The following is a 26,198-nucleotide window of genomic DNA, read 5'->3' as shown; positions in this document are numbered from 1 at the left end:
ATGTTGAATTTTCCCTGTTCAAAGTACTGGTGTGGTTTCCGCTTCCTGACTGGATCCTGGCTGGATCCTAATTATTTCTTTCACTTGTCATATGAGAACAAAATCTTTCAAAGAATATGGAGAACATGGGGGTAGGTGGGTAAAAAATAACGCACTTACACAGCACTTACCATGTGCCTGGCACGGTTCTAAGAACTTTACACCTTATTAACTAATTTAATCCTCATGCCAACCCTATGAAGTAAGTAGTAGTAGTATTTTCTTTTACAGATGAGGAAACTGAGGCACAGTGGGGTTACCTAAGTAAGTGGTAGGACCAGTTTTCAAATACAGATGGTAAGACTCAGGAGTTCATGCCCTTCCAGAGTACAGTGCTCAGTTCGCCTTGGAGAAAGAGACCCATGAGGGGTCACCCTCAAGAGAGGCACTAATCAGGGCTCACAGAGACCCCACATGATGGTGGCCAAAGTGTTCTAACTTGAAATATGGGAAAGACCAGATAGAACTACGACCCCTAGAGAGATGAAAACTGGGATCCAGGTATGCTGGGGCACCCAAATAAATGCCCAAAGCCCTCCTGCTGAGAAGATGGGGTACAGGATGACAGGTCTTAGAGACTAAGCACAGATAATGATGGGGTCTTCCCTTTGAGAGGAGGAAGGAAGAGTCTTAGCAGAGGCACCTATGGAACTCTGGAGTTTCAGTAACATTCAGGGCTGTCCTTAGGTCAAAATTTTGGAGTGAGTAGGAAAACTCACCCTGTGCGGTTGAAGAAAGATAAGGAACTGGAGTAAAACAACCTTTGTTCATATCTCTGTTTAGCCAACAACTGACTGAGTGGCTTCAATAATATTTCTTTACATGTATACACCGCAGTTGCTTAGCCGTTCTCCTATTAATGGACATCTTGGGTTATTTCCTGTTTGGAGCTATTATAAACAAAGCTGCTAGGAGCACTCTTTTACAAGTCCTTTTGTTTTAATTTCTTTTCAGTAAATACAGGAGTGGGACTGCTGGGTAGTGCAGCCAAAGAAAAAGTGTACAATTCAGTGGCATTAAGTACATTTATATTGTTGTGCAACTGTTACCACTATCCATCTCTAGAACTTTTTCATCATCCCAAACTGAAAATCAGTACCAATTAAACAATAAACTCTCCATCCCCCTTCCCTCAGCCTCTGGTAACCTTTATTCTACTTTCTGTTTCTACAAGTTTGACTATTCTAGGTACCTCATATAAGTGGAATAATCCAGCATTTATCCTTTTGTGTCTGGCTTATTTCAGGTAGCATAATGTTTTCAAGGTTTATCCATGTTGCAGCATGTGTCAAAATTTCATTCCTTTTCTATTGTATGTATACACCACATTTTTTTATCCATTCATCAGTCAATAGACACTTAGGTTGCTTCCGTCTTTTGGCTATTGTGAATTATGCTGCTATGAAGATGGGTGCACAAATATCTGTTCAAGGTCGTGCTTTCACTTCTCTTGGATATATACCCAAAAGTGGATTGCCACATCATATGGTGATTCTGTTTAATTTTTTGAGGAACCATCATACTGCGTTTCACAACAGCTGCACTGTTTTACACTCCCACCAGTAAAGCACAAGGATTCCAATTTATCCACATCTTTACCAACACTTATTTTCAGTTTGTTTGGGGTTCTTTTTAGTAATAGTCATCCTAACAGGTGTGAAGTACTATCTCATTGTGGTTTTTATCTTCATTTTCTTAATAATTAGTGATGTTGAGCATCTTTTCATGTGCTTATTGACCGTTCGTGTATCTTCTTTGGGTAAATGTCTATTCAAAATCTTTTGCCCAATTTTAATTAAGTTGCTTGTTTTTTTGTTGTTGAATTTTATGAGTTCTTTGTATATTCTGAATACTAATCCCTTACTAGATATATTATTTACAAATATTTGACCCATTTTGTGGGTTGCCTTTTCAGTCTCTTGACAGTGTCCTTTGGTGCACAAAAGTTTTTAATTTTGATGAAGTTCTATGTTTAGTTTTGTAAGAAACTGCCAAACCCTTATTTCCAAAGTAGTTTTGCCATTTTATACTCCCACCAGCAATGCTGATCATTCCAATTGCTCTGTAACCTTGTCAACACTTGGTGTTCGCAGTCTTTTTAATTTTAGGCATTCTACTGGGTGTGTAATAGTATCTCCTTGTAGGTTTAACTTATATATCCCTGATGACTAACGGTGTTGAGCATTTTTTGACGTGCTTGTTGGCTATCTGTGAATCTTTGTGAAATGTTTGTTCAGATCTTTCACCCATCATTTTGTTGTTTTATTTTTGTCTTTTTTGTTTTTTGGGTTTTGATCATTTTTTTTTGATCATTTTTTAAATTAAGCTGTAGGAGTGACTGATATTTCTCAGTTTCCTCATCTGTAGGTAGCAGGTATGAATTCCGCCATGACACCTGGGCTACAAGAAATGCCAAGCTTAGCCACTGTCCACACAGCCCTGGACTCATAAGAGCCCACATATGTCCACTCCTGTCCAAGGCATGTGAGATCCGTGCTAGGAAGAATGAGGGGGATGCCACAGGATGTTGGGGGATGCGGTAAGAGGGCAGTGGAAGTGTCTAACACAGAGTGATTTGAAGGGAAGTAGCATTCATGGCCCCTGGCAAAGAGGGAAAAGAAGACCAGCAAGCTAAAGAATATTATCTCCACGGGAGGAAGGAGGGAGGGAAGGGAGGGGTGAGAGCTCACTGGCCCTGGAGCCAGAAAAAAATGGAAATGTAGCAGACATATAAGCCAAACTGAAAGCTCATAGCAGAGCTGGCCTGTGAATGTCTCCCTGAGGACTTTCCACCTGTGAGGTGACAGGGAGACATAAACTTCCTGCTCTATTTGCAGAGAGCCCTGAAAAGCTGACAGTGACCAGCATGCAGTTGCAGGGCGTTCTTCTCAGCTGCCCTGCCCTGCCCTGTCCAGTGGGGTCTTAGCTGCAGTTACTGGCTCCATCCCAGGGCCAACAGCCAACTATGATCACATTAGAGAAGTAGTATATTGGAGGGTATATCCGTTTTATTATTTGATGCCCCGATTTTAGAACCTAACCCTCCCTGAGTTGCAAATCACAACCATAAAGAAATCTTTTAATACAGAGAATTAAGCTTATAAAAGTATATTAGGAGACAGAAATCATGCCAGTTGTTTAACAAAGAGAATGTAATACAGAGAACTGTTAACTAGGTTTAAAGTTGTTAACTAGTAACTGAAAAGTCAAAAAAAAATCTGCAGTATCACAGAAGTAGCAACTGTAAGAAGCAGTTATACCCGCTAGGGCTGAGGGAACCAAAGAAGAAGGTGAATTACTAAACCTTGGAAAGTGGAGGATGACTTCTGCAGAATTGAAACTCAGACCTCTGACAGGGCATGCCAGCTTCTGGAACTGGTAACTCTGATGGGGTCACTTTAAAGCTGATTCTGCGAGAACTGGAAAAATTGCAAATTGGATTTAGAAATTGCCAGGGGAAGAAGCCAAGGTGATGAGCCCAGGAGCCACAGGCAGCCAGGAGACAGGAAGCAACCAGGAAAGAGCAAGTCCCCTCTCCTTTCTCCATCCCTGCAGTCTCCCTCTATTACCTCCACTTTGCAGGGGTAACAGAACCAGCTGGCAAAGCATAAATGGAGTTTGCAGAATCCCAGGCCCTGCATTATAATGCAGAGTATAGAAAGTGAGTTTGGAGCTGAGAGACAGTAGCTTAATAATTGGTTAATACATTAGAAAAACATATAAAAACATCTAACTCTTGCCTGTATAAAACTTTTAAATAATAATCTAAACAATATCAACATAGAAGTTGCCAGTAGGGAGTTCCAGCAGGAAGTTAAATCTTGCCCAGATTCTTTTGTCCTTGACTTGTTCTAGGGGTCGATACAGATGCTTATTAACAGTACACATTAGAAATTACAAGTTTACAGACATGCATGTATTTAAAAAATAACCACTAGGACTTTCCTGGTGGTGCAGTGGTTAAGAATGCACCTGCCAATGCAGGGGACATGGGTTCAATCCCTGGTCAGGGGAGATCCCACATGCCGCAGAGCAACTAAGCCCGTGCGCCACAACTACTGAGCCTGCTCTCTAGAGCCTGCGAGCAACAACTATTGAGCCCGCGTGCTCTAGGGCCCTTGTGCCGCAACTACTGAGCCCGTGTGCTGCAACTACTGAAGCCTGCGCACCTACAGCCCATGCTCCGCAACAAAAGAAGCCACCACAATGAGAAGCCCGTGCATCGCAACGAAGAGTAGCCCTTGCTCACCACAGCTAGAGAAAGCCCACGCACAGCAACGAAGACCCAGCACAGGCAAAAATAAATAAAATTAAAAATAAATTTAAAAAATATATACATATATATATAAGGCTTCCCTGGTGGCGCAGTGGTTGAGAGTCCGCCTGCCAATGCAGGGGACACGGGTTCGTGCCCCGGTCCGGGAAGATCCCACATGCCGCGGAGCAGCTGGGCCCGTGAGCCATGGCCGCTGAGCCTGCGCGTCCGGAGCCTGTGCTCCGCAACAGGAGAGGCCACAACAGTGAGAGGCCCGCGTACCGCAAAATAAATAAATAAATAAATAATAACCACTAGACACATAGGACTAGAAGGTAGAGGGGGGAATGGGTCAAAGAAAACTTAGTAAGTCAGGTGTAGTAGACATGGTTCACTACCTTCCAAGCATCATTTCCCACCTCCCAGTCATGAGGCAGAGTTTTATGTGAATATCCCACTCCACCCCCATGGCCACAGACTTTGGGGGAAGCCAACTCTGCCTCCAGTTTCAAGCACAAATCTTAATTTGAATAAATCAATCAGAATATCTCTCCCTTCACTCCAGTAATTGGTTCAGGTTGGGGCATGTGAAACTTGTATTGCCAGTAAACACACCTGGTTCTCACTTGGGGGCAATTTTGCCCCCCAGGGACATTTGGCAATGTCTGGAGACATTTTTGGTTGTCCCAACTCGGGGAGAGATACTGGCATCTAGTGGGGAGAAGCCATGAATGTGCTAAACATCCTACAATGCAAAGGACAGCCCCCTACAAAAATTACCCACCCAAAATGTCAGTGGTGCCAAGGTTGAGAACCCTTCATCTAAAAGAAAAGCTATGGATAGTTTCCATCTCTTGACCCCTCAGGGAATCAGCCTTGGGATGAAGCTGATGCTGCAGTTAGCAGATCTGAGGAACAGAAAGAACCAGGGTCTATTATGACACCACTAGTTCACAAGCTCATTCTTCCTCTGCATATCCAGTTATATAAGTCTTTAACTTTCTCTTGGTTAAGCCATTGTTTAACTGGGGCCTCTGTTATTTGCACCCATGAGCACCTTGATAAACTAGAAAAGAGATAATTTATGTAACACAGCAGGTTAGGCTAACAGAAACCTTTAGAACTACATTCCAAGCAGGGAATACACATTCACAAAAATTGACCATAGACTAAGCTGCAAAGGAAATCTTAACACATCCCCACTGAAAAATAATACACAGACCATCTTCACTCACCACAATGCAATAAAATTAGAAACAATAAACAAAACAAAATGATAGCTGAACAAAAATCAAAACAAAAAAACCCCCTCAAACCAACCGTATGTCTAGAAAATTTAAAACAGACTTGTCAATAATACAAGATAAAGAGATAGCAGGGCCAGAACCCAGATTTCCAAATAACCAGTACAGTTCATGACCTAGCCCTTTTATTCATGTTTGTTCTTAAACATTTGCTTAATTATATGAAAGGGAGGGAAAGCGGGACAGAGAGGCAGACAGAGACAGACCAAGGTGAGCTGGGATAGGGATCGGCTGGAGAAACTAGTTCTGTCCGTTGACAGATTGAAGAGATCAGACTGTTAGCAGCCAGACTCAGCGAAGCCTGGAAGTATCTACTGGCTTTAGTGACCTGGGCAGGCAACCACCATCCAGGGGAGAGCAGAGCCAGGCACCAGCAACCAGGACAGGCTCTGATGAGCTTTGGTCCTCGGGCAGCGACTGCTTCTTGCTCCACGTTGCACATGAGCTCCTGTGTGCAGAGAGGAGAGCTGGCTGCTGTGAGTTGGTAAGAGCCAGAAACTAGAAGGAGCCCATGGTCACACCGGGTGGCTGTGACTAAACAATGCCAGCACACCCAGAGAGAATTCGAATTGCTGACTTTCTGAACATTGGAGTCAAATGGTGCCCAGCATCTTTTCATATGTCTCTTGGCCATCTGTATGTCTTCTTTGGAGAAATGTCTATTTAGGTCTTCTGCCCATGTTTGGATTGGGTTGTTTGTTTTGATGATCTTAAGCTGCATGAGCTGTTTGTAAATTTTGGAGATGGTTAGCAGGGTGGAAGGGTGGGGGGCAGGGATAGTTAGGGAGTTTGGGATTGACATGTACACACTGCTATATTTAAAATGGATAACCAAATAACCCAATCAAAAAGTGGGGGGAAGATCTAAATAGACATTTCTCCAAAGAAGACATACAGATGGCCAACAAACACATGAAAAGATGCTTAACATCTCTAATTATTAGAGAAATGCAAATCAAAACTGCAATGAGGTACCACCTCACACTGGTCAGAATGGCCATCATCAAAAAATCTACAGGGCTGGGCTTCCCTGGTGGCGCAGTGGTTGAGAGTCCACCTGCCAATGCAGGGGACACGGGTTCGTGCCCCGGTCCAGGAGGATCCCACATGCCGCGGAGCGGCTGGGCCCGTGAGCCATGGCCGCTGAGCCCGTGCGTCCGGAGCCTGTGCTCCGCAACGGGAGAGGCCACAACAGTGAAAGGCCCGCGTAACGCAAAAAAAAAAAAAAAAAAAAAAAAAAAAAAATGTACAAACAATAAACACTGGAGAGGGTGTGGAGAAAAGGGAACCTTCCTACACTGTTGGTGGGAATGTAAATTGGTGCAGCCACTGTGGAGAACAGTAGGGAGGTTCCTTAAAAAACTAAAAACAGAGCTACCATATGCCCCAGTAACCCCACACCTAGGCAGAGATCTGGAGAAAACCATAATTCGAAAAGATACATGCACCTGATGTTCACTGCAGCACTGATTACAATACCAGGACATGGAAGCAACCTAAACGTCCATCGACAGAGGAACGGATAAAGAAAATGTGGTACATGTATACAATGGAATATTAGCCATAAAAAGGAACGAAGTATGCCATTTGCAGAGACGTGGATGGACCTAGAGATTGTCATACAGAGTGAAATAAGTCAGAAAGAGAAAAGCAAAGATCGTATAATATTGCATTTGTGGAATCTAGAAAAGTGGTACAGATGAACTTATTGGCAAAGGAGAAATAGAGTCACAGATGTAGAGAACAAACTTATGGTTATCAAGGGGGGAAGGTGGAAGGGTGGGAGAAATTGGGAGATTGGGATTGACATATACACACTATTATGTATAAAACAGATAACTAATGAGAACCTATTGTTTAGCACAGGGAACCCTACTCAATGATCTGTGGTGACCTAAATGGGAAGGAAGTCTAAAGAAGAGTGGATATATGTATACGTATAACTGATTCACTTTGCTGTACAGCAGAAACTAACACAACATTGTAAAGCAACTATATTCCAATAAAAATTAATTAAAAAAATAAAAATAAAATGGATAACCAACAAGGACCTACTGTATAGCACAGGGAACTCTGCTCAATATTATGCAACAACCTAAACGGGAAAAGAATTTTAAAAAGAAGAGATACATGTATATGTGTAGCTGAATCGCTTTGCTGTACACCTGAAACTAACACAACATTGTTAATCAACTATACTCCAATATAAAATAAAAAGTTTAAAAAAATAAAAAGTAAAATGCAGGGTAACTGTCATTCTTTTCTTTGAACTGCATATCAGAACATCTGTTGGGCTGAAATCATGGAGGTTTTTTTTCCTTGTAGTGGGAAGTCATTCATGCCTTTATCCACCCACCCACCCATCCATCCATTTAACAAACATCCAATCATCTCCTCTGATTACTTGTAGATGAGAAAGACAAAGAATATGGTTTGAGTTATTTTGGTGCCAAACAAGATTCTAGAAAGAAATTGCTCAGAAAAAAAAAAAAAACTAAATAAATACCTAAAAAGAAAAAGGAGAGAGAAGCGGGGAGGGGAGGGGTATGTGAAGAGGAAACAGGAGGATCCCAGCAGGGGAGGGCAGGAGTCTTGTTTGCTATCAGACTGGGGTTTTTTTGTTTTTGTTTTCCAAGCTAAAAAATTTATTTTTTCAAAAAAATATATATTTATTACAGAAAATTTAGAAAATACAGATAAGCAGAAATATGAAGAAATCATAACTCAAAGATGACTTGCCAAAATTTTGGCACTTCCAGATTTTTTTCTATGAAAAAATATCTTTAATTCAAACTGCAAGTATTATCTTCAAATACAGTTTTTACTTAATAAAAGTAATTCGTCTGACTGGGTTTTGATTTGCACAAGGAGCCCCTGTGTCTGAGGGTGCTGAGAAAACCCGCCCACCCCAGGCAGCAGGGAGTGGCCAAGATGGGATGGGGGACAGGAGTCGGAGGAGTTTCGAGTTTCTTAAGCTCTACAGTCTGGATGCTGGTGTCTGAGCTATGTTCCTTCTCCCCCACCCTCACCTCCCTCCTCCAACACACAGGCGCAATCTTCCTAAGAATTCTGAGTCGGGAAGAAAGCAGGTGTCCAATCGTCCTTCCCCCTCCTCCGCACCCACACAGGCAAGCATCGGGTCTCCCTGCGCCCCGAGGGTCCCGGGTTAGCGCCTCTCACCCCAGGCTGGAATCGTTAGCCCATTAGGTTTGTCCGCCCTCCGCACCCCGGATCCCAGATTCCTGAGGTCCGAGTGCCCGGTTCTTCATCTGTAAAACTCCTCATAAATTGTGGTGTGACTTGAATATGCCCCCCAAGACACGAAAGGAGCTGAGAACAGTGCCAGGCACCTTGTCGGTGCTCTGTCCGCCACCTGCGAACGTAGGTGAATGGACGGCGCCCCCCAGCCCGGCGCAGCGAGTACCTGTCTTGCGTCCGGGGCTCCCAGCATTGCGCCCCCCGCTGCTCCTCCTGTCCTCTCCCGACCCAGCCACAGGTAGAGCCGAGCAAGCAGCCCCCAAGAAATCTGCGGACCCTGGCCCGACCTCTGTCCTCGTGAAAGGATAGGGGACTAACATCAATCGGGGCCTATGGTGGCCGCTATGCAACCCCGAGATGGCTGTGTAGACATTCCCAGTTTTCAGATGCGGAAACTGAGGCCCCAACCCAGTGCCAGCACCGCTGTATTCAGGCGCTCTGGTTTACAAACCCGCCTTCTCCCCCTCATAGGATTTCTTTGGGTTTCTCTGGGGCCCAGGCGGAAAGTCCGGGGACAAGGGACCAGGAAGTTTCTCGATCCTGTGACTTACGCCCGGATCGGGCGCCCTACTCCGGCGCGGGTGGGCGGGGCGCCCAGACTGTGCTGCGAGGCTGGACCAGGCGGCGCGGAGCGCGCGGGGGCTCCAGACCAAAGTCCGAGAGGGGCCACAGCGCGTCACGGGTGGTTGCCCCGCCCTTTGACCCTCGGGATGCTGATTAACCAGGCGGCCAATAGGCGGTCGGGCAGAGGCGCGCCCCTCCGACGGCGCGGAACACACGGCTCTGGAGCGCGGCTCCTGGGGGACCATGGAGAGCCCCGTGAGAGTGAAGGCTTGGGTGCAGGAGAACCGCGCCTCCTTCCTGCCCCCGGTCTGCAACCAGCTCCTGTGAGTCCCACGCACGCCCCCACCCTCCTGCCCTCTGTCCTCACCCCCTTCTCCTCCATCTGCACCCCTCAACCTCCAGCTCGGAGTTCGTCAACCCAGAAGCTTGCAGAAAGGGGGATGCCATTCTCGTGATGTTCAGGGAAGGGTGAGGACGGGCTGTCCCGGGTTTCGCCACCTTCGTCTGTTCCTCTTTCTGGTGACTGCGTGATGCCTTGACGTCTGAGGATGGCTGGGTGACGGAGACTAAAGAGATGCCGATGCCAGACGGCAGCCCTGTCCCCCAGGGCTGAGAAACAGCGCTCCAACCCCCACTGAAATTGGGGGGTGGGGAGGATACCCCAGAATCAATTGTAGAACGGAGGCCTGGGGACAGCCCAGTCGTACACGCACACTCCGTTCAGGAAGCTGCAGGCAGAGGGCGAAGTCAGAGGGTCAGCTCCTGCGGGGGGATCTCCACATGGTGCTCTTCCCAGGCCCCGCTTTGCAGCTGGGCGCTCACAGACCCCCACCAGGCCCTCCCTGGCCACCTCTGCCCCAGCACCCAACAGGGCTGACCGTCTTCCTCCGGCAGACCTCTGAGGCCCTCCGCTGTGGACCCTTCACCTCCTTCCCCCTCATTCGCCTGGGTGGCCCTGCCTCGTGTGCGCCCCAGCTCCGGGTTCACAGTCCTGAGTTTGCTGGGTCCGCTGAACATCTCCAGCAGGGCGGCTCCTCAAACCACACAGCTCCAATCACTAACACCTTGACAAGCCCGAGACTGCCAAGTGTTTTCACATCCTCTCATTTAATTCTCCAGTAGCCCCATGAGGTGGGATTTTTTTTTCATATCTTTATTGGAGCATAATCGCTTTACAAGGTTGTGTTAGTTTCTGGTTGTACAACCACGAGCTGGTTCAGGACCTCTCCCCTCTCATCCACTGCAGGCACCAGAAGCAGCTCAAAATCATGTTCGTCGGGGGTCCCAACACCAGGAAGGACTACCACATCGAGGAGGGTGAGGAGGTAGGCCGCAGACTGCCCCCCTCCCCCCCAACCCCGCACCGACCCAGCCTGGGGGGAGGGGACACTTCCCCTGCCAGGGCCAGAGCCTGTGGATGAGAGAGGCGGGTGGTCAGATGACTGACGGGTGAAGGGGGCACAACTGAAACCACAGGGTAAAACTGCTGCCTCCAAGTTGTGGGCATCCAGTGACACCCTTGACAACTCGGGAAAGAGTCCAGCCTCTGTGGGTGTGAGAGGCTCCAGCTGTTGGGCATCAGCCCCCAGGCACAGAGGCCGTCCATGCTCCGGGGGAGGATGCCCTGGCCCCTCACCCCCAAACCTGAGTAATGCAAGATTGGCCTCCAAAGTGAGACCCCCTCCTTATCTAGAGGGCTGGGAGGCCCCCTCCTTATCTAGAGGGCACAAGACACATCAGTTGCTAGGAGCGATTTGATGGAGGGGTGGGCAGGTGGGAGGGGGAATTTGTACTAAATACCCTTCTGTACCTTGAATTTTGAACTGTATTTCTGTGCTATCAACCCCAAGGTAAACAAACAAAAGTAAACTCAAAAAAAAAAGATGGGTCCCTTTGAGAGACACAGATGGGTTCCCAGCTATCAGAATCTCTGGTGGCAAAGGTTCGGTATGGGGGGCCTAATGCTGGGGTTCAAGGTCCGGGGTTCAGCTTGGTCACCAGCCTCCACCCCCCACCACTGGTGTCTCAGCCGCAGCCGGGGACTGGAGGGAACATAGGAGAATCACTCGCTTAACAAGCATTTGCCAAGCACCTAAGGCATGGGTGAGGGCAGAGCGGGGAGGACCCCAGGCCAGCCAGCCCCTCACCTCTTCCCGTCCTAGGCCCCGCCCCTCTCCCGCCACCCACTTCTCACAACACACCTCACTGGAGGCCATTTTCCTCTGGAAAAAGTCAGCAGGAAAATCAAAACTACAGAGAGAAGATGGGATTGGATTGGGAGTGGCCCCAGTGGGGGAGATGAGGCCGGTCACAGGGTCTTTCCTGCCTGCCTCAGTCAGCCTCAGGACCCCCATCTTGTCTTCCAGGGGCTTCCACCCTGTGAGCCCAGGTCTCAGTGCCCACCTCTCCCGTCTCCCTCCCTCCTTCCTCCCCTTCTTGCCCCCTACCACCTCTGTCCCAGCCCCACCTCAAGGTCTCCCCAAGTGGATGGTATCCACTTAGGGGCCGAAACCAAACCCTGACTCAGCTGGGTCGCTGGCGGGTGAGGAGGGCTGGCTTGAGCAGGTGTCCCCACTCTGGAGGGACCCTCAGGTGGTTGGGAGGAATTTGGGAATTCCCATCAATCTGTGATGGCTTGGTCCTACCTGCGGCGGGGGAGAGTGCCAGCCACAGGCCCTGGCAGCCACAGGGCTGAGGGTCAACATCCTCTCTGTCCCTGCCTGTCCTTGAATCTGAGGAGAGTCCAGGGGCCAGGCTCCTCCCTGGTGAGGGAAGGGAGTCACTGAGCCAAATTCTCCTCCTGGCTGAACTGAGGCCTCTGCGACAGCCTTTCAGGTGCCCGGGCTCTACCCACCACACACACTCCAGTCACCTGACTCCTTCCCTTGGGGCACACAGGTGCGAGGGAGCCTGGGCTGGGAGTCAGCTGGACCCGGAGTCTGCCTCTTACCAACCATGTGATTTGGCAGGGCCCATCACATCACCTCTCTGAGACTGTTTCCTCGCAGCTCACGGGGGACACCGGCCCCTGGCCGGTGGAAGGTTGCAGTATAGGTAGGGTATGTGCACAGAGCCTGGCACAGGGTTTAGGTGCTTAATACACGTGGGTTCTCTGCACCCTCAGCCCCTCTCTGCCCTCGCCTGCCTGTAAGGCCTTTCCAGGCTGCGGAGGCCAGATTCGATTCAACAGCCAGTACAGTTCATCTTCTAGTTAGCCACAGGCCCCAAACATCATTTACTTCCAAACAGAGCATCATTCCTTTTGGATTGCCCGTGGCTGTTTGGGATTTTCTGCTGTTCAGGATCTGCACCTCTGCTCCAGGCTAGGCCTGTCCCTCATCACAGGACAGGCCTCTAAAATTCCACTTTCTAAGATTTCTTTCTAAGTTGTTGAATGGCCACTAACACCTTGTAGCCTGCCCAGAAAGGGCTTGACTTTGGCCCAGACCATCACTCCAGCCCTGCTGCCCACTCCAGCTTTCCCTGATATTTGTGGGGCCTAAGGGGTATGGCCCCCTCCCTAGAATTCTCTAGGCCTTTCCTCCTCTCCCCATAACCACGGAAGGACACCTCCCACATCTACAAACACATAGGGGCTTCCTCCCAGCTGAGGAGGGTTTGGGGGTAGTTTGCAGAATTGCTCCCTAGAAGAGCCTGATAAGTTTTTTCTTATTTGTTTTAAATAACTTGCATGAATTATTTTTAATAATAAAAGTAAATATTGTTTATTGTAGAAAACGTGCAGAATATAGGAAAGACAAACGTAAATGTATACCTCATTCATAATCCCACCACTCAGGGATGCCATAGTGAACACTGCCTGGATTATACATGTATGGCTACATAATTAGAAACCTGCTGGGTGTAGCTCTGAATCTTGCTTTCATATGATAACTTTAGTATTTTCCCATTTTATTAACGGTTATTCAGAGACATCGTTTTTAATGGCTGCATAATGTTCTCTACTTTGTCTCTATCATAAAATAGTGCCATTTCTCCTACTGCTATTATTAGCATTATTTTTGCTATCCCTTCCATCACTAATATTAATAGCTAGTAATAGCTAATATTAATAACTAAGTGCTGGGTACCTTTGTGTACAGCATCCTGGGCACACTTCACAGCAACATTCTGAGTAGATACTGTCATTTTATAAATGAGGAAATGAGGCACAGAAAGGCTAACTGAATTGGCCAAAAGTACACGGTGACCTGGCCGAGCTGAGGGCCAGGTGACACTGGATGCTATGCCTTTAATTACCATGTGCTGTGATAAAACAGCCATGTACGTCGGCCATGAGGCACGTGCATTTCTTAAGATTTTTTTTTTTATGTGGACCATTTTTTTTAAAGTCTTTATTGAATTTGTTACAATATTGCTTCTGTTTTTATGTTTTGGTTTTTTGGCCGCAAGGCATGTGGGATCTTAGCTCCCCGACCAGGGATCGAACCCCCGCACTCCCTGCATTGGAAGGCAAAGTCTTAACCACTGGACCACCAGGGAAGTTCCGAGCCAGGTGCATTTCTGATTCACTGCAGCCACTTTCCTAGAGATGGAATGACTAGGACAAGCTGTAAGGTGGCCAACTGTCCTGGTTTTCCCTGGACTTTGACAGTTTCAGCGTGGAAGGTCCTGCATCCCAAGAAACCCTTACAGGGGTGTGAGCTGTGAAGGCTCTTCCTGCCCTTTGCCACATTGCCCTTCAGAGGGGTTGTGTCAGCTTGTCCTCATGTCAGACTGTAAAGCCACATTTCTCTAGTTTCCCTGAGCTCACTTGATTTCTTTTAGTAGACTCTGGGACAAGAACCTCTATCTCCTCTAACTCCTTACACGATAGTAATAATTATTACTAATAACACCTCTTCAGCTATTGGCTGGGGCTCTTAACACCCGTGCAATGTGTGACTGGTAAAGAGAAAATGTGTCTTCCTCCTCCTCCTCCCAGTGCCATGGGTAATCTCAGTAAACACGTTAATTAGGGACTTAGGATGGAATAAGAAAATGCGGTAGGAGCCCTGCGGCACCCGCTCCCCACCCCAGGGAGACAGCAGGGGGCGAGTGCTTCCATCCCCAGAGCCCCCAACTCATCCCAGCTTCCAGCATCAAGTCCACCATTTACATGGCCATTTATGTGTCCAGTCGACCCCCAGAGGGATTTGGACCAGCATAGCCCCATTCCAGGGCATCACTGTGGCCAGAGGAGCTAGCACTGGCTCCAGAGCTACACTCAGACTCAGGTCCAAACTGCTGCTCCAGGACTAACTGTGTGACCTTAGGCAAGTTGCTTCACTCTCTGAGCCTCAGTTTCCCTTTTTTCTTTTCTGCAGAATGGGGCTCATAATATTTTTGGAGGTTGTCACAAAGATTTCTGATAATGTACAGGCATACCTAAGAGATATTGCAGGTTCGGTTCCAGACCACTGAAAGAGAGCAAATATTGCAATAAAGTGAGTCACATGAATTTTTTGGTTTCCCACTACATGTAAAAGTTATGTTTACACTATACTGTAGTCTATTAAGTGTGCAATAGCATTATGTCTAAAAACAGTATACATACCTTAACTTAGAAATAATACTGTTGGGAAAATGGCACCAATAGATTTGCTCAATGCAGGGTTGCCACAAACCTTCAATTAAAAAAAGAAACGCAGTATCTGGGAAGCGCAATAAAGCGCAGCACAATAAAACACAGCCTGTCCGTATAGGAAAGTGCTCGCCCAGCCCCTAGGATGCAGTGAATGGGTAGTTCTCCTTACCTGGCTGATGGGTCCCTGAATTGTCCGCTAAGCATCTCAGCCAGCCTCCTGCCCTCAAGCCAGACACCAACTGTTACGTCCTGGGTACTTTGGTCATCACTTTAATGTCAAGGTATGATCCTCACGTGTCCCCAGCCCTTTTATCTGTGGCCTGTGTCAGGGGAGGCTGGGGCCTCATGCGAGAGTGACCAAGGTGCTCATGAACCCTGAGGCCTTCAGGAAGTTCCTCAGGTTTCCTGGTCAGAACTCAGGCCAAAGACCTGGAAGAGGGACTGGGGAGGGTCCAAGCCTGTCTGCTGTCCTTTGCCACAGGTGTTTTACCAGCTGGAAGGCGACATGCTTCTCCAAGTCCTGGAGCAAGGGAGACACCGGGATGTGGTCATTCGGCAGGGAGAGGTAAGGCTGGGCCCCAGAACAGGACCCCAGCGTGTCCCCTCTCCTGGCTTTTGTGGTGGTCTTGTGCTCCCAGCCTCTTCCTGCCCTCCTACCTGCCCAGCCTGCCTCGGCCCCGTCCTCAGGCACTTCCTCCTCAAGGCTGTCCATCTCAGCACAGCCTGACATCTCCTCTAGTTCCCGGGTGGAGGCTTGGAAGAGAGGGGGCTGGGCTGGACTGTGGTCAGCTGGGGAGGCCTGGGACGCTGCAGCACTGAGGCCTCCGTGGGGGGCTGGCACCTTGTCCCCACCCCTGCAGATCTTCCTCCTGCCCGCTGGGGTCCCCCACTCTCCACAGAGGTTTGCCAACACAGTGGGGCTGGTGATTGAGCGGAGGCGGCTGAAAACGGAGCTAGATGCACTCAGGTAAATGGGCCTGGTCTGGGGGTCTGGTGCAGAGATGGGAGGGAAGCAGCAGGATCCTAGATAGACCCAAGAAAGCCACTCAGCCACCGAGAGGGTTGGTGGCAATGGGGATCCTGCATTTGCTGGCTGATGGGGAGGGATTGGGGTAGGTGGGAGGGTGGGTCTGATGATGCCGGGGAGGTGGGGTGTTCTCTGTGACCGCCTGGGAGCCCATCAGCCTGACACCTTCTGGCTGGGCCCAGAACATGTGGGATCTTAGTTCCCCGACCAGGAATTGAACCCACGCCCCCTGCAGTGGAAGCGTGGAGTCTTAACCACTGGACCGCCAGGGAAGACCCAGAACCTGTGCTTTCTGCACTGAGGTCTGCTGGGGAAGGGCAGGGGGATGGATGCCAAAGTCAAACCCACCTGGCCCAGGGCAGCCCGGAACAGTGCCTCCCACCCCAGAGCTGAGTCTCTGCCAGTGCGCCCCTCTTCTTGTTTCTCTACCCCAGCTCATTCCACACCCAGCACTGACATTTGAATAACACTTACTGTGTGCTGGGCACTGCTTTATGTGTATTTATTCCTTTAACCCTCACAATGATCCTATCCGGTGGGTACCGTTATGTACTTTACAGATGAAGGAACTGGGCCCAGGAAAGTTGAGTTTGCTAGAAAGTGGCCGAGCTGGCATTATAGAGAAATATGAGGTTAGGGCCGGGATAGCCTAGATGGGAGTGTGAGTAAACCAAGGAGGGGACGAATATGGGTGCAGAGATGGGTGCTCTGTTTCTATAGCAGATTTCTAGAACAGAGTTCCCGTCGTGTTCCATTCAGTCACCCGATTATTATCCTCTGAAAGGAGGACTCAGCCTGTGGTTCAGGGGGACCCAGATTTTTCCAAAAGCTAAGCTATTTTTTATATTTTTTAACTAAGAAAATTAAAATTTCCCAGCAAGTTACTGAAATCAGAAAACTTTGTTATAATGGACATTTAAAAAATGTCCACATCTTGTGTTATAATGGACATTTTAAAAATTCTTCCCTTTTTTTCTAATTACCAAAGTCATACATGATCAATCTTGAAATCTGGAAAAGTACAAGAAAGCAAAACGAACAAAATTAAAATGACTTGTCAGGTAAAAGGGAAATTTGATAGCATGTGAATGATATCTCAATAAAACAAAATAAAGAGAAAACAAGCAGAAGAAAGTCATCCCGCCAATCAAAGCTAACAAAGCACTTAGACGTCCATCTCATCTTTCTTCTCTGCATATCTACACCTTACAACATTGCAGTCTTATTGCAAGCATGGGTTTCAGTTTTGTTTTTTTTTTTTACATAAAAAAACTCATGAGTATCTCTCATGCTATTCAATGCTTTGCAAAAAAACGCCATGTTAATGACTGCATACTAATCTACTGCAGAATAGTCTGTTGTAGAAATAGCTGCCTGGCCTTAAATTCGAAAATAAATTGTTGACATGGGGCTTTATATGGGGAGTCTTCAGTGATGGAGAGGACGGCGTCTTCAGTAACACTTTTACAGCAAATTCAATAACAGATTTCATCTGGCTGCTTTTGACCTTTAATAAAAGCCAGGGGCTCAACATTAAAATGCCACTCTGAAGGCAGTTCCTGGAGGGCATCGAGGTCCAGTTATGAGGCTTTCCAGTGGCCAGCTCCATCCCAGGATAGAACTTAGGGTGTCAGGCAGGGTGGATGCACTGTGTGTCTACAAACCATCGCCCATAAGCAGGACCACTTCTCTTTTTCAGGAGGAGCCGAAGAGCAGAGCTGGCCCGGCTCTGGGAGCTAAGCTTGGGGATTAGGCATTCAGTCAGTAGATGTGCTGCATACACAGGGCCCTGAGGCCCAGCCCCGGTCTGCCCCACGCTCCTCAGGCCAGTGGAGCCGCACGCCAGGCCGGGCTGCGGGCCTGGGTGGGCCTCAGGGAGTCTACTAGAGGCTATGTGTACAGGCGTATGGACCTTCCTCCAGAGAAGAGGCCCAGCGCTTTGCTCCAGTTCTCAGAGCCATCCATGACCCCAGAAGAAGGACCCCCTCATCTGGGGGACGTCTTCAGCACGTGCTCTGACCTAGAGTGCCAGCACACTAGGGCCCGGATCCGGCTCAGCCTCAGCTTCCCCTTTTGGAAAAGCATTTGTCACTGATGCTGTGTTTCTAAGACTGTCTCCAGTCTGCCCTGCTTCTGCCACTTAGAGGCTGTGTAATCCCTGCCAAGTTACCCAGCTTCTCCCTGAACCGCGGAGTTCTATCTACTTTGTAAATGGTCAAGTTTGGGGAACCAGTAAGAGCTATGGGAACGGGGTCGGTAATAGCCCACCCACGTTGGGGCCACACGGGGGCTCCTGGGAGAGCCGAGTGTGGGTGAGCGTGCATCGGCCACTAGGTTGCGCTAACAGGATGAAGCAGGCCGTCAGCTCTGTAGGGCCAGCCTGGGCCCGGCCAATCACAAGCAGAGCCAGGCCCGAGGGAGGCTGCCCTGAGGACGTCCAGGTGGGGAGCTGGGTGCCCACTTTTTGTTCTGGCAGGTACTACGTAGGCGACACCACTGACGTCCTGTTTGAGAAGCGGTTCTACTGCGAGGATCTCGGCACACAGTTGGCCCCCATCATCCAGGAGTGAGCCCCCCAGCCCAGCCCCTGCCCCTCGCTCTCCTGAGGCCCCATGCTCTGGCTGGGGAGAGCAGACCCAGCCCAGCAGTGCTCCTCGGCAGTACCTGCCAGCCTGGAACTATCAAGTCCAGGATTTAGGGAGAAAGTCTGCCCCTCCCCAGGGTGGAAAGCCCCCTGGGGAGGGGAGGGAAAGGATGGTGGATATACAACAAATTGTGTGAGGGCACCATGAGTGTGTGTGTGGGCTCCTGCACCCCGGAGTGTATGAGAGTGTGTGTGTGTGTGTGTGTGTGTGTGTGTGCGCGCGCACGCGTCTCACTAGCCACTACTCTTCCCCCTTTGTGCCTGCAGGTTCCTTAGCTCTGAGCAGCACAGAACAGGAAAACCCAACCCCGGTAAGGCGACTAGGAACCATCTTTCTCCCCTTCCCCTTCCCTCCTTTTCCGGAGGAGGGTGGGTCTTGGCTCTGGGTAAGCAGGGAGTCTCCCTTTGAGTGCTCTGCCCTGTACCCCAGGCACAAGAGGATGGCACCAAATAGTACCCCCCATGGCTGCTTGGTCCTTGAGCTGGACCCAGAGCCCATTCCAGCCATTGGGAGCTGGGACCCCTGGGAACTGGGCCCTCTGGGGCGGGGCCGGTGGGGCCAGAGGACGCTGACCACAGCTGTGCTGTGGGTGCAGACCAGCTGCTCAAGGAACCGCCATTCCCCCTGAGCACACGGTCCATCATGGAGCCCATGTCGCTGGAGGCCTGGCTGGCTGGCCACCGCAAGGAGCTGCACGCTGGCATACCCCTCAGCCTGTTTGGAGACACCTATGAGACCCAGGTAACACAGCCCTGGGCCACCCAGGGCATCTGCCCAGCAGCCCCGGGAGATGGGAACTAATTACACATGGACACACACACACACACACACACACACACACTCACATGCCAGTCTTGGAGGTTGTGGACACAAGCATAGGTCTTCTTGTTTCCTCCCTGACTCTGAGAATGATGGCTTTGCTGTGAGTGGAAGCCCATGGAGGTTATGTGGTCCCCAGCAATCTTTCTTTGCCTTCGGAGTAGGGGGTTGCCGCATCCACTGAGAGATTCCTGGGGGTCTGGGGTCATCTCCCTGCCAGGATTTCCTGGGCCTTTGGCCAATCATAGCCTTGGCAGCCAGAAGGGAAAGAGATATTTGGGGGTGAGGGTTCGGTGGAGAGTTGCACAGAGAGAGACCCAAACAAGGCTTGCCTCCTTCCATTCAACATTTATTGAGTGCCTATTATGTTTCAGGCTTTAGTAGGAAAATAAGATAGAGTCACTGTCTCAGAGAGTGTATGGTCTAGTAAATGGAGAAGTTAATCAACAATTGCCACGATCATGTGATACATTCTTTGGTAGGGAAGCTACAGGAAGCCACAGGAGGATAAAGGAAGAACCAAGCTGTGAGGAAAGTCAGGGATGACTTCCTGGAGGAGGTGATATATAGGCTGAGTTTTAAAGCTATTGTAGGAGTTTGCAAAAGGAAGAAAGGGAGATGGAGAGCCCATTCCAGGTGAAGGAGAAGCCTGAGCAAAGGCATGGAGGCTTGAAACAGGCTGACATTGCAAACAGCTGATGTTGGGGAACCAGGACAGGGGAGTGGGGGCAGCAGATACAATTGGTAGATGGCCAAAGTAGCAGGCAGTGCCCACATGCTAGCAGCTCTCCTGGGCTGGGCAAGGTGCAAGGATGAATCCTGGAAACAAGAGAGCTTCACCCAAGTGCTGAAGCGGGGAGCAGGGGGCTGACCAGGCTACAGTGGTGTTTCAGAAAGATCACTGTAGCCTGAGTGAGGACTGGATCAGGAGGGCAAGTGTGGCAACAAGGAGACCTGACAGGAGGCTCACGTTCACTTGTGCTTTACCGTTTGCCACTGGTACATCCCTTGGAGTTTGAATTAGATACCCCCGTGGAGGGATGATCACTGGATGCAAACCTGCCCTAAAAGGCCCAGCCAGCCGAGCCCTGAGCTTACACAGGGCTGTGAGAGCCGGCGCGCCCCACCACGCCCCTCCCACCCCATTCTTTCACACCCGTCCTTCTCCCTGCTTCAGTTCACTCCAGCCAACATCTACTGAGTCCCACCCACTCTGGGCCGCTGGGAGCGTGGCCTGCACAGCAGCTGTGGGTTCCAGCTGATGCAGGTCAGAGTTGCTCGGCCTCCCTCTCGCTCTCATTCATCCTCTCCCACCTCCCTCCTCCTCCTCCTTAGGCCAGACTCCTAACCTCTCACGAGGAAGGGAGGTGGGCATCCTCTGAGGAGTTCATGCGTGTGTGCTACGTGCATCTGCACTGAGCCGTGTACACACACGTGCCTCGTGTGCCCCTGGTAGGCGTGCCTCCACATGGGTCAGCAGTAGTTGTGTCGTGCATCCGAGGGGCCAGAAATGTACGTGGATGTGGAGGGCAGGCACGTGTGATCCCCAACAGCAAGTGGCCAGGCGGCCCTGTGGCCTGGGCAGCCTTCCTCTCCAAGGCCAGCTGTCTGCTCCGCACCTGGAAATGAGGCTGTGTTGCGGGCCCCATCCCTGCCCCACGCAGGCCTGGTGTCTCGGGGCCAGGTTCAAGGCCATCTCCCACGTGGGGCAGGATGTGCCGGAAAGCTCCGTGTCACTTCCCCGCAGGTGATGGTCTGTGGACAAGGCAGCAGCGAAGGCCCGAGACAGGACGTGGACGTGTGGCTGTGGCAGTTGGCAAGTGGGCCCGGGGGTGGGGCGGGAGGGGCACAGCCTCCTGCCTGCCCGTGAGGACCAGGCTGCTCCTGGGGTGTCCACAGCCCGGACCGGCTCCCGGGCCTCCTTGCCAAGGCTGACTCAGGGACGCTCGGACAGGTGCCGCAGCCTGACAGCCTCCATTTGTTTCTCCTATTCCTCTTTCCTAGGAGGGCTCCTCGGTTGTGACGATGGAAGGACAGCGCCTGAGCCTGACCCCCGATGACAGCCTCCTGGTGCCAGCTGGGACCGCGTGAGTACCTGGGGAGGATTTACCCCCAACTGTGGGACTGCCCACCTTTCCCTGGGATCCCAGCCTTGTCTGAGCCCCGCCCACCTGCGTCGCCACAGGTACAGCTGGGAACGCGGGCAAGGCTCCACGGCCCTGTCTGTGACTCAGGACCCTGCCCGCAAGAAGCCCCTGGGGTGACCGATCCTCATGCTGCGGGCCCAGAGCTGCCACAGGTGCCCCCGAGCGCCACCCCTGCCAAGTAACTCTCCCAGCCCCACCGCTCCTACGTGCACTGCTGCCGAGTGACTCAGGGTCTCCTGGGCCGGGTCCTGGACATCACTGTCATCCATCCTCCTCCTGTCCTCTCCAGGACTGCCAGGTTCCTGGGGGCCTAGCTCCCCTTCACCCCTAACAGCCTTCAGCCCACTGCCCTGCAGGGTTCTGCCGGGCGGACAGCTCCCTGAGGCCAGGGTCCTCTCCATCCCTCTGTCCACAGGCTCAGCACAGCACTTGCCTGCTACCCAGAAGGTCCTTAGTAAAGGCTTCCTGACAGACGGGCACCTACGGGTCTGCACACACACAGCCTGTGATCTTTGCCAGACACCTGGTGCTCCCATGACTGTGTGCGTGTGCAGGGGGGAGGGAGATCTGGAGCGCTGGGTGACCGTGGACCTTGTGGAGGGTCTGTGATCGGGTCCCCCTGCTTGTAGAGAAGCCCTCATGCTCTGTGTGTGGCGCCTCCATGCGAGCTCCTATGCCTGTCCTGCGGCACAGCTGATGTCCCTCTGCCTCTTTCTCTTTCTCACTTACTCTTTTTACATAACTTTAAAATATAGCATCTGTTGAGGTTTCTCTCCCCAGTAACTGAAGTGACTTGTGCTCATTGTAGAAAACGTAGAAATACTAAAAACACAAAATCCCCCCAGCTGGAGTTAACCACAGTTAATACACAGACATTGTGATGAGCCTTCAGAGGGGCGTAAAGCTGTTCAGGAGCTTGGCAGCAGGGGGGGAGGGCTGTCTAGCCTCCTCCCCCTTCTCCCCCCTGCTATGTACAGGCCCCCGTGGGGTCCAGGAGTGCTGGGAGCCCGGGACGCAGCAATGGGTAGAGACGAATCATGCAACCTGCAGAGGGAGATCTGGGCTCAGTTTCATGGGGCTTCAATGAGAAGTTGGTGAGGGGTCGTACGTGGGGGGAACTGAAGCTGGATCTGGATGAAACAGGTCCCTGGGTAGAGTCAGCGCTTCCTCCAGAAAACCTGGGTCTGAACCCTGCCTCCCCCGCCCCAGCCTGCCGGCTCATTGCTTTGATCCCCTCCACTGACAACGGCAAAAGAGACCCTGACTTTGCTGAAAGGACTTCCGGCCCTGAGGGATGTCGGGACCTTCACCTACCTACCGCTCTAGAGGATCTCCTCTCCTACAGGCAATGAAGAAACACCACCAGCCTCCCCCTAAGCTTCCACCAGTTCAGGGCAGTGAGGGCAGAGGCTGGGCGTGTGCTCGGGCTGCAGTGATGTGTTTCTCTGTACAGGAGCTGAGGACAGAACACACGAATGTCTCAGGGAGGCCCCCTGGGCAGGGTGCACGTGGCCACGAGAAGGGCCCCCTAGTGCCAAGCGTGGGCCTAATCCAAGACAGAAAATCACGAAAGTTAGATCTCCCATTTTTCTGAACACCGACTGTGTGCCAGGGAATTTGCTAGATGTTTTCACATATATGACCTCATTTAATCCTTACAACTCTCCAAGAAGGTGGCAGCACCCCATTTTACAGATGAGGCTCAGAGAGATTTGGAAAGCAGGCAGCTCTGTTTCCAGCCCAGGCTTGTCTGTATTCAAAGCTCAGTCTGGTGGTCCCACCACCCTGCACCCCGTGGTTATGGCCTATCTGCCCTCAGCCTTGGCCAGTGGGAGCCCAGGGCAGTGGAAAGCCCTGGAGGATCTGTGGGAGAGGGGCCAACGGCCACTGCGTCTGAAACCCAGAGACTCAGAGTTGGCAGCACGCAGCGCCCTGCTCACCACAGCCGTTTGGCACGGAGGCAAGGGGGCGGGGCGTGTCAGATCCTGGAGCCTGGAAGCACAGCTTCTCTTGGTGCTGTCCCAGGTTACCAGGAGCCCCGGGCCCTCATCTCTGCCCGCAGGCCTGGTGCCATGGGCTCATGAGAACACCACGCAGAGGGGAGCAGGACTCGTACCTTATCTGAAGCCAGCCACAGCTCCCCACTCCCCTCTCTGCAGGGAGTACTGGGTGATGGCCGGCTAAGTGGGGTGGACAGTGGCAGGGAACCTTGAGGACTCTCAGGATTGTTCTGTTTGTGGGAGAAGCCCCCATGTCCCCAGACCATGGCAGTAGAAACTTGGCAGGGGAGCCCTCTGCCTGTGGGATGTACTTCATCACGGCTGTGGACTTGGGACCATCACAGACTTTGGAAGCATCAGGAATCTGGGAATAACGACAGCAGGCTGGCGGACGGACAGCAGGCTGTTCTCACCAGGCTGTGAGCACGACGGTCAGGGTGTTGACTGGACTCCCGCCTCCCTCTCCCAGGACGATGTCTTGTTGGCTCCACAGTCTCTGCTGCCAGAGCTGGTGGGGGCAGGGAGGCAGCCACCCAGTCTGCGTCTATGATGGGGTGGGAGGGGTCCAGGGTGGTCTGCATGAACTGGAGGGCTCTGAGTTGCCAGGACAAGCTCCTGCCTTCAGGCAGGCCAATGCCTGACCACTCAGGGCTGTGAACACTCTCCCCAACCTCACCCCAGCTGGGCCTTCCTCCCACTTCAGGGTTTCTCTGAGCCTCCACTCACCCTGATGCGCCCTGCATCCTCCTCTGCCAGGGGCAATGCAGATTCCAACGGAGGCCGAGCTTAGAGACCTCACACGCAGGCCACTCGGTATGCGGGGGAGGCGGGGAGGGAGGGAGGGCAGGCTGCAGGGTTCCACTTTGCCTGCAAATAGGAACACAGCATTTCTCAGTGGCTGCGAGGATGCTGAGGAAAACCCCAGGATACTGAGTCATCGCGGTGGCCGGCTGATAGCAAGCACCAATCCTTGAACACTCTCGTGCAGGGGTAGGATGACGGTAGAAACGTCTCTCAGATCCACGGCGCAAGCAGCCCATGGAATTTCATAACCTGAGCTCTCCCTCTCCCCTTCCTGCCCTCTCTCCCTCCTCATTCCCTCCCTCCTCCTCGCCCTCTGCCTTCACCACTGCCTTGGGGTCACCTGGAGAGGCCCCGGCTCCTCCCTGATGGTGTCTGCCTTCCCAGCACCAGTCCTGAGCGTGGAATTTGTCCTGGGCCTGGTGGGGAACAGCCTGGCCTTCTTCCTCTGCTGCTTCCACGCGCGACCCTGGACATCCAACACTGTGTTCCTGGTCAGCCTGGTGGTGGCCGACTTTCTCCTGATCGTCAACCGGCCTCTTCGCGTGGACTACTACTTCCTCCACGAGACCTGGCGCTTCGGGGCCACTGCCTGCAAAGTCAACCTCTTCATGATCGCCACCAACCGCTCAGCGAGCACGGTCTCCATCGCGGCCGTCTCACTCGACCGCTACCTGAAGGTGGTGCGGCTTCAGCACGTGCTGAACCGGGCCTCCGTGTGGGCAGCCGCCCGGGGGGCCGGGTGACTCTGGGGGGGCATCCTGCTCCTCAACGGGCACCTGTTCCCGACCACCGATTCCAGCCACTCCTGCCTCAGTTACCAGCTGGGCACGAGCCCCTCGGCCTCACTCCCCTGGCACCAGGCCCTGTTCGTGCTGGAATTCTTCCTGCCGCTGGCGCTCATCCTCTTTGCCATCATGAACATCATGCTCACCACCTGGCGAGGCCCGGATGTGCGGGCGGGCCCGCGGAGGGCCGTGCGCGTGCTGGCCGCGGTCGTGGCCATCTACGCAGTCTGCATCTTGTGCAGTATCATCTTCGGCAAAGCTTCCATCGTGGCCTTCCGCCTGCATGCCTGCTGCACCCTGGACATCTGCTCGCAGCTCTTCCATGGCTCCCTGGCCTTCACCTACCTCAACAGTGCCCTGGACCCCATGCTCTACTGTTTTTCCAACCCCAACTTCCTCTGCCAGGGCCGGGCCCTGCTGGGCCTCACCCAGGGCTGGCAGGCCTCCGCCAGCGACAAGAGCACCTACCAGCCCTCTGCCTGGCGCCGTGTGCCCTCTGGGAAGGTGGTGGCCGCAGAGAGGCTGTAGGCAGAGGGGTCGCTGGAGATCTCAGAGGAGGGCTGACCAGGAAGGCCCTCTCAGGACGGGGGCCCTGCTGCGGTACCACAGGAGGGAAGACTGCCAGGCTCTGGGCTGGAGGGACAGGGTCACTCCCTGGACTCTTGCCAGCAGAGGGTCCCTCAACCAACCGGACAAGGGACATCTGCAGGAGCCAGGTGGGTGGCAGGGAGAGAAAAGCGTCTTGGCTTGGAGTTGTGTGTCCCAGATGATGTCCCCAAAGCACAGAGCATGATGGCAGGTGGAGACAGGCAGGGGCTCCGGGACTTCAGCTCAGGCAGAGGGCCACACAGCTGCCCTGGCCCGGGCCGGAGCTGGAGGACTGTGAGAGCAGAAGTCTTGCTTTAGAAATTAGACAGCTGCATTTTCTGTCATCTCCAGTTTGTCTTTTTCAATACTAACAAAC

General features: G+C 51.7%; 2 protein-coding genes across 2 annotated transcripts; both read left to right on the top strand.

Moving 5' to 3' along the window:
• Positions 1-9,566: 9,566 nt before the first annotated feature.
• Positions 9,567-22,437, top strand: HAAO (3-hydroxyanthranilate 3,4-dioxygenase; the record flags this gene model as incomplete). Its single annotated transcript, XM_082672497.1, is given in 11 exon segments — positions 9,567-9,593; positions 9,595-9,743; positions 10,667-10,745; positions 15,489-15,572; positions 15,868-15,974; positions 18,511-18,600; positions 18,946-18,989; positions 19,275-19,420; positions 21,246-21,314; positions 21,503-21,585; positions 21,684-22,437. Coding segments are annotated over 11 exon segments (957 nt in total). The 3' UTR covers positions 21,763-22,437.
• Positions 22,438-24,533: 2,096 nt separating this feature from the next.
• Positions 24,534-26,198, top strand: OXER1 (oxoeicosanoid receptor 1). The gene is given in 3 exon segments (XM_082672113.1): positions 24,534-24,794; positions 24,797-25,189; positions 25,193-26,198. Coding segments are annotated over 3 exon segments (1,074 nt in total). The 5' UTR covers positions 24,534-24,683; the 3' UTR covers positions 25,763-26,198.

This window comes from Grampus griseus (assembly GCF_964374135.1).
Source record: "Grampus griseus genome assembly, chromosome: 15".
NCBI lineage: Eukaryota > Metazoa > Chordata > Mammalia > Artiodactyla > Delphinidae > Grampus > Grampus griseus.
The sequence above is the reverse complement of the archived record's forward strand: the minus strand, read 5'-3'. Positions and strand labels throughout refer to the sequence as shown.